General features: G+C 35.3%; 1 protein-coding gene across 1 annotated transcript; it reads right to left on the bottom strand.

The window, feature by feature from the left end:
- Positions 1–95: 95 nt before the first annotated feature.
- Positions 96–12,285, bottom strand: LOC123311781 (ATP-binding cassette sub-family C member 4-like). The gene is made up of 16 exons (XM_044895872.1): positions 12,163–12,285; positions 10,702–10,947; positions 10,398–10,599; positions 10,118–10,340; positions 9,025–9,579; positions 8,453–8,964; positions 7,621–7,982; positions 5,049–5,466; positions 4,779–4,929; positions 3,448–3,554; positions 3,267–3,390; positions 3,012–3,182; positions 2,830–2,957; positions 2,527–2,772; positions 501–661; positions 96–446 (listed from the first exon to the last, which is right to left on the bottom strand). The coding sequence occupies exons 1-16, from the start codon at positions 12,234–12,236 to the stop codon at positions 185–187; spliced, it is 3,942 nt and encodes a 1,313-aa protein (XP_044751807.1). The 5' UTR covers positions 12,237–12,285; the 3' UTR covers positions 96–184.
- Between the last annotated feature and the right edge of the window lie 1,019 nt (positions 12,286–13,304).

Raw genomic sequence — 13,304 nt, 5'->3', positions numbered from 1 at the left:
CTGACTTCTAGATAGGTTGGGAGGGAAAATAGACAATAGTTCTCAATTATTGTATGAAACTACCTATGTATAGACTAAATGTGGACAAAGTGACATACAGTTTTGAATTTTATATTCAACGCATTCATTGTAAAAGAGGAACATTTTCAATCTACAGTTCTATCAACAATGGATCATGAAGTCCTCATATTCTTGGCTGATCATTTTCTTGACTGACGTCTACTTTAGATTCTGCTAAGCTCGAATTCATTTCTGTCGCCAGTTTGTAAAACCTGCCATCCGGATTCTGAAGAAGAACTTTTGGCCGATCGAATTCTATGACTCGCCCAGCTTCCATGACCAAGATTCTGTCGGAATCCATAATTGACGTTAAACGGTGGGCCACAGTTAATACTGTGCAATTCTTGAATTTTATTCTTATTGCCTTCTGAATCAATTCGTCAGTCCTAAAAAAAAACAATAAGTCATCAAGTTCGAGGCACTTATATACCTACGGTTACCTAGAATCCACATTGGCAGTTGCTTCATCTAATATTACAATTTTGTTTTTCTTCAGTAGAGCTCTCGCCAAGCATATGAGTTGTTTTTGGCCTACACTGAAATTATTGCCTCCTTGAGTTACCTCATAGTCCAAAGATGGTATGGTTTCCTTCAGCTCAACCTACAAAAAAAATTAGGGTCACATAAAATTTTGAGTATCCAGGCCCGGATCTACGATTTTTTCTGACCGGGGCAAAAATTCATGATGGCGCCCCCCCCCCCCCCTTCTAAGGTTCGTAGGAAAAATCTAATTGCATATTCGTCATCGCTTTCAACCCGAGTTATTTTTTTCACTAGTTCGAGGTCGTATAGATTATGCAATTCGATTTTTCCTAAGATGAGTACTTTGGGAAAAAAATCACTCTTATTTTTTTCCCATTGTTCCATCAGAAGATATTTTTTCTCATTATTCCTTTAAAAGTTATTCTTTTCCCAAAATACTCCCAAAAATTGCATATTCGTAATCTACGACCTCGAATTAGTAAAAAAAATGACTCGGGTTACCATCGTTCGAAAAATAAAAAAGTTTGTATTTACAAGAATGTCGTTTGCAACCCGCCCTCGTCTATCGTTTTTACCCGCGCTTCATGAACGAAATTATTCCGAACAAAAATTTATTTTTTTAGCTATATATGTCGACCCGGATCATTTTACATATTAATTCAAGGTCGAAGATCACGAATATGCAATTAGATTTTTGGAGGATCTGTATTTTGAGAAATAAATCACTTTTAGTGCAAAATTTCGGAAATATTGGTCAACTTCGAGGAGCTGTAGCAGCTAGAAAAAAGGCACTAGTCATATGCTGTTTTTTTGGTGCTGAATTGGTTCTTTGCAAATATAAAAATCCACACTTCATTCATCTATCACGAACAGTTCAGATTTTATGAATTTTTCCGCGAAGGTCCAAAATTTCCGATTTTCCATCGACCATAACTTGAAAAATGATTTTTTTTTTTAATATCTGTTTGCATATTCGTGTTCTACGCCCTCGAATTAGTGTACAGAATGAAGTCGGTTTTGATCGGAGACCAAAAATATTTTTCAAAAAATCGCCAACTCTGTATATATTTCATTTTGTGACAAAATTTTACAACACTCAATTTCGTGAAACTTTTGTATAAGACATTTTTGTGTACCTCTCTTAGTAACAAAGTTGAAGGGGGGCTCATATTATGGTGAAAAACTCGGTACATCTATGGAAAATTTGAAAAAATTTCAATCTTACCGATTTCCACCAAAATTGGTGTTTTTACTAAGGCATAGATTACGAATATGAAACCAGAATTATGCTGAAAGGATTAGTTTTCAAGTTATTGTCTATAGAAAATCGGAAATTTTGGCCCTTACTTCCAGATGAGAAGGCGATGAGTCGGCAGGCAAAGAAATTACTGCTTGCGACGCAGTGTGAACATATCAGATCTTTCAACCTATTTCACCCAAGTGTGGCGGTCATTCGTAGATGACTGAATTATATGCAGTTAATTGATCCCTCATTGATTTTAGGCATAGTGATGATATATCATGTTTCCATTCTACACTTTCCATTTTAGAACTAGGAAATTAATTTTTTCCGAGAACATCAAAAGTAAAAAAATTTTAACCTCTGGTTGATTTTGGCGCCCCCTTGAGCTGGCGCCCGGGGCAAGCGCCCCGCTTGCCCCCCCCTAGATCCGGGCCTGTGAGTATCCAGAAAAACCGGTCGTAGATTGCATTTGTATATTTGACTTTTCAATACAGTGTCGAAAATCTTATGATATGATTTCTTTTTTATGGCAGAGAGCTTTACGACTACGAATTATACTTTTAAATTACGAGTTTGATATCAGCAATTAAATTTGAAATGAAAATACTCATCGATAGCAATAATCATATTCCAGAGATGTCTTTGTCAACTAATCGAAATTCTGTGCTGAAAATTTGAATGTTGGGATTTCGAAATCATGCCACAAAACGTCCCACAGGCAATAAATAATTATTACTTACTGCCTCTAAAGCCCGCCAAATCTCTACATCTGTATGCTTATTGAGCGGATCCATATTATATCTGATAGAAGCAGAAAAAAGTATAGGCTCTTGCGGTATGATAGAAATCTTTTCTCTCAATTTTCGCAATGGAATTGTTTTGGTATCCACCCCATCTATGAGTATAGTTCCTTCGAATGGCGTCAAGCGAAATAGGGCTGATATTATGGAAGATTTGCCTGCACCGGTCCTTCCTGAAATACCAATCTATAACAGATTAAAGAGTTGAGTGATTTTCCTTGTCGTAAAACTCATATTTATTACCTTTTCACATGGCAAGATGTCGAGGTTCAAATCCTGCAAAACAGGGCCTTCATCCTTGTTGTAGCTCAAATATAAGTTCTCAATTTTGATTCTCCCGTCTTTGGGCCACTTACTCGAAATTTCATGATCTGTAAGTAGTGCGAATTGATGGTAAGGTAATATGAGGAGGCTGTCACCATTACTTTCAACGGTTTCCACTTCTTTGTCCAATTTATCGTACTCTAGAATTCTTTCAACGCTAGTCAAATTATGTAAAACTTCGGAATATGATCTCATTCCAAATTGGAATAAACCCACAATCCCTATCGATTGGTATATTGCTAGACCAATAAAACTTCCACTGATATAGATATCTGAAACAAATTTTAAGTAGTGAAGACTGTAAGTCAAGAAAATCCGTCTCTTTGCGTTAGAACACATGAACAGTTCCAACTTACATTTGTCCATGATGATGAAAGCCACCAGCAGGCAGCATACAAAGAAAACACACACCATATCTGACCACAGTCCGAAAGCGCTAGAGCAAATATATGCCAGAAATGATGCAGACGTATGAATGTCCTGCAAAAATATCGTAAGCTGTGTCATTATGATACTGACTGAAAATGTAATACTTACCTGATATTCGTTGAATTGTTCGATAAGACAATTTTCACTCTTGGTAGCTCTGATTGTATTGATTCCGTCAATTGTAGAGCTCACATACGAGAAGACTGGGGATTTCTCTGAAAATCAGGGCCTGGGTTGAACTACACTGGTGTCAGGATTGTGGTGAAGAAAATTCTTCAAGAGTAACCATTCAGGGTCAACCCAGATATTCGGTTTACACCCTTTCATTAGATTGTATGGTAAGGCTAATCGACCTCAGTTCTTTTAGTAGAATTTGAAGCAAATGACGATAAAACTAGCTGTAACCAGGAATCTTAAGGAAGTTGCAGACAGTTTATGAAATCACTGGATTGCTCTACAGTAGTCTAAACGATATAAATGAATATAGTAGGTGTGGGTAATATGGCCTAGCTAAGGATGATTTTGAATTAATCGAAAACTATGAAACTCAATCACCAAATTTTATTGTCAATTAAACATCAAATACTCTAAAATAAAAAAAAAATGGCAACTTCTACTGTAAAGTGAAACAAAGTTGAATATTTTCAAAAACCTTGTCAGTAGACTTTATTTTACTACATTAGGATAACTAGGCCTATACGACTTTCACATACATAAATAATGTTTGGTAACTGAGACCAATATTTAATTATTATGCATAAATTATTTTTAATTCCCACAAATAATTTTAAATGTCTTTATTCAACACAACAGTCTTCAGGAAACTACAAATCAAGTGCATCATTCGTTGACAAACCAAGGCACTCCTCATGATATCACTTTCCACATTCAATACCACTCTGATACTACTGATACCAGTGATTTAGAACCCAAGCGAACATTATTAATTAAATTTCTGTTAGTAAGGCCTTATTATCCGACAGGTCTTATTATCCGCACCGCACCTAGTAGTTGAGGAGCCCACGATTCTAAATCGGGATTTACTCGAGCGTCGTGGAAACCTAGTGGATTTTGAAGATTAGATGGTAGAAAGAAGAAAGGTTCTATGATTATTATTTTCTTAATCTGACAGTTTGAAGATGATAACAATGCATTTTTTTTAAATATTTCCCTTCCTGTACCTCTAATCGTTTTTGAAAGTTGTAGATAATAAAATTCTATACAACTTTTGTCTGAAGCAATTTTTCACATTCTTATTTTAGAGCTAGAGGGTGATGACGTAGCCATACACGCTCCCAAATTTCCCTCTGGGGCTCTCCTACGTAGTAATATCAGAGATCATCAATGATAATTCGATTGCTTTGACTTAAGCATTCAAGGGAATATTGTACCAGGGAGCTCAAAATGTGGCATAGGATTGGATTCATTTTCTCACTCACCTTTTGCTTCCATTCGCCTAAACGTTAAGAAAGAATTGATGTACCATTTTCTTATCGTCATAGCTGTCCAAATCATCGGTAATAACAGGGCAATCATATAGGGATTAGTGATGAAAATCAAACTGAGGGAACCAATAATCGTAGGTATCAGCTAGAAGAGAATAATTCAAATGGGCTTGAAACGATTTACACAGCACTTATTGAACATGTTGCAGTTGATCTGAGACGAGAAGAAATCCTAGTCAAATTTCTCTATCCAGAAGTACTTACCCCAATGGTGCTCAACAACGACATCGGAAGCTGCCAATCAACGTTAGCGATATCTCTCGAGAATATATTGACAGTGTACCCGACAGGATTCGTATGGAAAAATCCGAGAGGTACTGTGAAGAATGTACGAACGATTTTTTCATGTACATTTCGTGCAGACTTCATACATAATATTGTCAATAGACATGATCTCGCAATAACCATCATCGACAATATCGCAAATAACAAAGAATAAATTAACCTTAGCTTCGAAATCTCCAATACTATATGTTCCCTGTTGCCCAACGAAACATGTTCAACCCATTCACTGAACATTCCTTGATTCAGAAACTTCTCGAAGGAATGCGGAGTATGCAATCGAGTTGTTTCATTTGTTAATTTTATCTCCACATTCTTTCTCAACACTTCTTGTTCTGACCTGAAAAATTGAAGAATATCCAAAAGGGTTCAAAAGGGAAAAGAGGGAATACTCCTTCTGACGAAAATAATGTATTTGAAATATCTGCACAAGTTGGCAACATCGACTGAAATATGCCTTGATAATAAAGGACAACAAATACGTTATCTTGATGAGATAGACAAAGATGCCCGTCTATGAAGTCTGCGACGAACGAAGAAGGTCGTAAAATTTTATGGGATTTTTATGGCCGGTTGCAGTTGAGGCTGGCCAGTAAGTACGCGCCTGTAAATCAACAGCTGTTATTTTATAAACAAGCTGATCGGACATTGTTCTTTTCATTGTTTAGTAGGCGCTGCTGCCAAATCGTAAACGTGAAATCAAGCAATTTAAATTTTAAAACCCCATATTTGAGGAATGATTTTGAATATTTTCCGCGGTGCATTTGGAAAAATCATGAATGAAACTCATTATTATCCAGTTTGAACTTGATTACCCAAATTGAGGAGAATTCCTCATTAATGACTTAAATAAGATAAATTTCAAATTTTCATAGTGATTTCTCTCTTCGGGCATACTTTCGATGAGATAATTTATGGAATTTTGGGGCAAATTGGTCCAAATATCCAACAAAGCGTAAGAAAGCTGTTCCGGATTGTTCTAGGGTGGACAGTTGTCTAGACAAATCTGCCCAAAAAGGATCGATACAATTCATTTCTGGAGAGTAAGCTGGGCAGTTCATCCACAATTAGTACTCTCTTGAGATTTAACCGGCTAATTCAATTAATTGCAGGAAATTCAACGTTAGAACGTGGAATAATTGGAGATCCACCCACGAGAGGTGGAAAAGGGCCTAATCCACATTTTGCCTTCAAGAGGGCTTTCAATTTTCTGTACGGTGTGCATTATTACACTGGTGACAGCGGTGGGATAGTGTAATAATGCACCCCGTATCTTGATCAATGGAAGAGCGGCTTTCCACTGGACAAGAGGTGATTATTTTTAGATTTTAATACACAAAATGAAAACCCCTCTTAAAGGCAAAATGTATATTCGGCCCGTCGCGCGAAGGACAGGTCTTTGATGTTATATTTTTTCTGGGAAATCATCTCAAATGAAACTCAAGTATACAATTTACAAATAAATCTATCGAAAAAATTAAAACTTCCTTACACACACATTCTTGTAACCAACATAAATCTTCAATTTCCTAAAATCATTCAAGGAGCACAAAACAATAATCAATTTATTTCGTCGAAAAAAATTTTCGATTGAATTCTATTTTCAAACTTAGCGCACAACAACAATAAAAATATATTCAATGAATTTTGAGATTTCAGGATTGTGAGCCTGAGAATAGTTTCCTCACCCAATATTAACAGAATATTGCTATTTTTGCATGCCTACGTGCTCTAAAACCCCGAACGTGCATATAACTGTAATGGGGAATTCTCCTCAATTTGGGTTATCACAGCATATGCAAGTTTAAACTGAATAATTATGAGTTGCACTCATGAATTTTTCAAATGCACTGCGGAAACTATTCAGAATCATTCTTCAAATATGAGGTTTTAAATTTTAAATCGTTTCGTTTCTAGTTTACGATTTGGCAACTGCGCCTACTAGAAAATATAAAGAACAATGGCTTTTTTATAAAATAACAGCTGTTGATTACAGCTTACAGCCATCATAAGGCGCGTACTCACTGGCGAGCCTCAACAGCAACTGGCCATAAAAATCCCATGAAATTTTACGACCGTCCTCGTTCGTCGCCGACTTCATAGACAGCCATCTTTGCCTAACTCATCAAGATAGTGTGTTTGGTGTCCTTTATTATCAACACATATTTCAGTCGATGTTGTCAACTTGTGCAATAGAAACGAAACACTTTGAATTTTAAATACCCATTCTTATTTTTCATTTTTAAGTACATCAAATGATTTTTTTTTCTGGGAAACGGTTGAAATGGTTATTTCAAAATATGTCGTTTTAACGATATTTCATAAAAAATACATCATTTTCGTGAGAAGGATTGAAAATGTGTTCCAAAACACTAAAATTACAAGATGCTCTTTGGGGAGAGTTCTGATTTGCCTTCTATATGTCGAAAGCTGCATATATAGCAATTTATACACCAGAAAAAATTTTTAGTCCATGATTTTCTTGTTTACTCACCAAAATGTTAACCAATATTCAGAAATTACCGTAAAGAACTGTCCAAATAGGCAAAATGATATGACTAAGGCAACACCGACCATATTCCCCGACGATGCAACGTATGCCCAAAACACTGATCTACGATTTTTCGTTTTATTCTCCAATTTTTGTTTCTCATCCATGCCTTTGTTCAGAACTGATAAGGAACTTTTCACTGGTAAAGTTGAACTTTTCGATATGTCAAAAGAATTCCTCCTTTGTGGAGATGTTTCATTGTGATCATTATCTGCTGTTGAATCTTGAGCAGAAGGAAATATCTGTAAGAAATTTGCTTCCCCATTGGATAATTCTTCAAAACCCCCTTGGGCATTTAGAGTTCCCTGTGAATTGAAAAAACCCTTTTAATATAAAGGAGTGAATTTTATAGATGCGTTCAAAGCCCAGCTCTATTGATGATTAGATACAAAATGTACTTTGATATGTTTGTTTGTATTTAATTATGTTGTATCGCTTTTAAAACGCAAAAGTACAACACCATTGACAACTAATTCAAACGCCATTTTGTCTCAGTGTTGTTTGTTCCTGTCAACAAGCCTTGTCGTGAATGGTCTTGTATTTTATTTTTGAGTATGTTTAAAGGCGTTTATGTCATTTGTACACATAAAATGGCGATTGGAATGTCGACAGTGTTGTCAATTGTCTGGAATCGAAACAATGTGAAAACATAATGGAATACTTTGGAGCGAATCAATTTGGAAGCTCTTTTACACAATTTTTTCATATATTGTACCTAAACATATAACGAAAATCTTTGTACTGCAAAAAAGAACACACATTAACTCACACCAACCTCATTAAAAATAAGTATCAGATCTGCGTCTCTCAAATATTGCAATTGATGAGTTACGTAAATTCTAGTCTTTCCTGCCAGAAACTTAAGTATGCATTCCTCGAATACGAACTTTCCAACCCTGACATCTAGAGCTGATAAAACGTCATCAAGTAAATATATATCAGATTTTTTATAAACTGCCCTGGCCAAGTTTATTCTTGCCCTTTGTCCCCCACTCAAAGATACACCCTTACTTCCAACGATCGTCATGTCGCCATTGGGAAATTGCTCGAGGTCTTCAGTGAGACCACACACTCGTATGACTTCCCTATATCGACTCTCGTCCATCTCTTGATCGAAAACTATATTTTTCCGAATGTTAGATAAAAATAACCAAGGTTTCTGTGATGAAAATGAGGTCACGCCGTTCACTGATATAGTTCCGTGTACTTTTGGTAGTTCTCCTAAGATTAACTTGAGAAACGATGATTTTCCTGATCCTACTGATCCAATAACAGCACAAAGTTGACCTGAAAGGAGAGAAGTGGAAATCTACTGCTGAAACTGCAGCTTTATGGTTTTTAACGAACCTTGACTGATGTCGACTGAAGGACAAGAAATCATCATTGCATCATTGCCATACGATGCTGTTACTTTCTCTAAACGTATCTCTCCAACTAACCCTTCATGTTCTATTTCCCTTTGCATTTCTACTTTCTCCTCCATCAATAAAAACTCCTCCAATCGGTGAATTGATACCAGTAGTTCTGTGGCTGTTGTCAGTGCTTTTGGGAGCATTATTGCGAAAGAGTACTGAAGCATTTTGAAGCAGAAACCTAAAGTGAACACCATGTTCGCCAGGATAGGAAATCCATGGAAGGAATACAGCAAAACAGTGGCAAACAATACAAATTTCTCGGTTAGAAACTTAAAGCTGCCCATGAACCCACTTATATAGGAGGATTTCTTGATGTATTTCAGTTCCTCTTTTCTAGCTTTATGTAGATTTTCTCTGAATGGATCCTCCCAAGTGAACATTTTGATAACTTCCATGCCGAAATATATTTCGTTCAATATCCTCATGCGTACGTCAGTTTTATCAACTGCTAATTTGCAGTTTTTGCCTGTCAGTCTAGCCATATAAACTGAAATATATATTATTCAAATTTGCACAAAGAAGAAACGTATTTGAATTTATATACATATCTCTCTACTTTAAGCTACCACATTCCCCGAAAATCTAACAAATTCTTACTACGTACGTACACTGAGTTACATAGAAAACGCCAGTATTTATGAGTTTATCGCAAAAATTTTTTGTATACATCTTATGGGCGTTTGCATAGATATGGAGATATGGACTTTATAGAAAGAGAGAAATGATCGTCAGGCCAATACCTGTCTCTTTTCTGTTGACATACACGTAAGTGTGGACCAATAAAAATTCTGGAAAAAGACAATTAGCTGACCTGATGTTCAGTGTCTCCCTGTCCCTTTTTTCCAATTTTTACAAAAATAACTGTTACATCGCAGTAGGCTTCAATCTTGAAATTGTATGATATATAAGTATTTCGAAATAATGTGATAATAATTTATAAAGGGTTCGAGATGATGAGAATGTATGATCATTTGCTATGAATTTTTTTTTCAATAATTCAAAAATCATAATTGAAAATCAGTTACCTTCAATCGGTATCAAGATGATTATGGTTCCCAACATTCCTGTCAAAATTTGCATCCCAAACTGTAGCCATAACACCGAAAGAATCACTAAAATTTGTAGTGGAAGTATCCATAAAAAATGATATGAGAGCAATCCATCAATTTTACGAATGTCATTCGAAAGTATGTTCAAAATTTGTCCTGGCGAAGTTTCCTGGAAGGAACTCTGACTCAAGCATAAAATCTTAAATAAATGAGTTTCCATTTGAATCGTTAGTTTGTATATAAGCAAACAACTCACTTTTTTGTAGATTAAAGACGAAATACCCACTCGAATTTTATGCGCCAGAAGAACATGGCCGCAATTGACATAATGAAATAAAAGGGAATAACTGAAACTTGAAACACATGTTGCTCCAGCGTAAAGAAGGATTTCACTCATTTTGTAATTTTTCTCCATGAATAGCTGTATCAGTTTCGATAAAATGATTGGTTGTAAGCCTCTGAAAAACAGCTCGTATTAAGAAGAATCGAGGGATGACTTTATGGTAGTTCATACCAGCTATTTTTAAGAACAAAACTAGGATAATTATTGAGGAACTTACCTGATAACTACAAAGGTCATGAGATTTATGAAGACAAATTTAATGATTTCATAACGATATGCTTTCAAAGTAACCCTCAAGAGGCTCGGCTTTGATGAATGCTTGTTAGCTGTCTTCATTTCGTCCGCCCATGTTTTCTTCATAAGGGCTCCGTTAATCTTAGAAAGAAAATCATTTGGGCACTTACAAATGTCTTCAACCTGGAGAGTTCCATCTTTGATATCAGCAGTACTTTCCAGTATCCATCTAGACAAATAACAAAATGATCCTTTTGATAAGAAATTGAAGCAGAACCCTCTTTTGGAGGTGAAAATATATCTGTATCTATGTAATTGTTTTTCATTATCGCCAAAAGCTTTCACCAATATGGAACCATTTGAATAAGGTTGTGAAATTGTCGATAATGAATTCATTGCTGCTAATGATCTTGCGCGAAGTTTAATTTGATTACGACCTAACTATACAGGAGTCTTTGAATAATACAAATATTTTAACAACAGATTCTTGAAGTCAAAAGAAACACTTTTTCCTTTATCATTTTTTCCGAATCGACTCGGTTTAAGAGAGATAAGGCTGTTGAAAAACCATAAAAAAATTATATTTTTAATTTTATCTCAAAAACGGTTTAATCAAATGAAATGAATTCCGTAATATGTATAGTTTTTCGTTTATTTGATGAATCTTTTTCGACCACAAGATGTCACCCACGTCTTCCGGTTTTCTCATTATGACCATTACGTAGGTACCATAAATATAGCAAAAATTCAAAGAACCCCACTCTTGAAACTAAGTTGGGCGCTAGCTAGCATTCAGTTTCACTTCAAGTTTATTTCACCAAAAAATAAAAATATCTGTGAAATTCGAAGAAATTGGGTACTTTCACCGAATGCAGCTCTCTTGAAAAGATCCACAGATGTGTCAACCAAAACTCTCGTATAGGTATTATCATACATATCATACGGATTCATCGTTATGATTCTCATCAAATGAACCTCTGCATGTGTTTCCGGTATGGCCGGAATCTGCAAAGGTCCGAAAATATTTTATGGAGAAACTTCATTGTCAAAAACCCCAACATGCAAATTCGCAGCACAAATTTATTATTAGTTTTGAATGTGCGTTTGAATTTGTTCTGCTTCGTTTTATTTTCTTTCATATGTTATGGTCATTAAATGAGGGAAAACAATTTTCCTCCAAAACGACCCCAGATTTCCAGAAAGGACTTTTTTTTTCGATTTTCCATCGAAAATATTTGACAGACCGTTTCATTTTGTTTACTTTCATAGCCTTCCGGGTTCGGCGTTAAACTATCTTCATCGAATTATATTTTTATTAAACACTACAATTAGTTGTAATAATCAAATCATTTTAGAATTTGAGCAATTTCTACAATTAATTCTTCGTACCCGACCCTGCAGGTTCATTCTCAAAATTAATCCTAATCTATCTCATGAAACTTACAGATAACTAAGACGAGAAAATAGAGAAGCACGATTTATTGGACTATCTTTCTTGAGTTTTACACTTTCTTCCATATTTTGGAGGGACAAATAACTATTTCCTTGCTAGAACTTGAAACGTTAGAACCATAATTGTGCTAATTATTGAGGTTGCTCTAAATTGCCTAATTTGAATGATAAGAAGGTAACAGTTGACTACACTTGATAATACGGTTATTTCGCGAAAGAGCGTCGACATTTTAATAATTCCAAAAATCGTTTCAATGCCTGATGTCTTCGTTTTGGCTGATGAGTTGATATATATATATAGATACACTATATACCCCATTGAATCAATAATCTACATCTTCATTGTTCTTGGGAGCGTTTTGAAGTCTAATGTTTGATTTTAGCAATTGTAGTCTGATGACGTCAGCAAAGTACAGACGAAACCGGTCACACTCAGAATTGAAGTTACCACAGTTGTTTATGGAATTCATAAAATAGAGACCTTAATCACTGACTTCTTATATTTTTCGTCGTCCAATACCAAATGGATACATATTTTATATATTTTTATTCTATTCATCTTCCTTTTTTTTTATAAACTTGTACAGGGTAAGTCTTTGACTTGTATATATACGTATATTTCAACAGTTGATTCTTGAGGTCAAAATAAACATGGTTTTCATGATGAAAATGCTGAAAATGTGGTTTTCAGTTTGGATACAGACATGCTCATCTGCCTTATTTGAAATTACAAATTATTTCTTTTTCAAAGTGTTGTACTAGTTTTGTACCAAAATGCACCGTATAGAAAAGGTTTCGTACCCTGAGATTAAGGGATCTTAGGAGGCTTTCAAATAAGGGGGGGCTGGAGACATGTTTTCGAAATAATGAGATTTTGTAATGATAGTTTTAGTGTCTGAAAATAAGGAAGGTTTTAGATTTTGGTTTCCGAAACAAGCAGAAACATGTGTACCCATTTTGTACCGAAATGTACCGTTGAGAAAAAGTTTTGTTGTTGGCCAAAAGTCAGATCACTACTTAAAGGCCCGAAATTTTTAGATACATGAAATATTGGTTTCAAAACTTTGGTAATTTTCGTAAAAAGTAACGATCAACTTTTGTGTCATATCGGTAACTTGATTTTTTTATCCTGCT

The sequence above is a fragment of the Coccinella septempunctata genome, chromosome 4, assembly GCF_907165205.1.
Source record: "Coccinella septempunctata chromosome 4, icCocSept1.1, whole genome shotgun sequence".
NCBI lineage: Eukaryota > Metazoa > Arthropoda > Insecta > Coleoptera > Coccinellidae > Coccinella > Coccinella septempunctata.
Note: the sequence above shows the minus strand (reverse complement) of the source record. Positions and strands in the feature narration are given on the sequence as shown.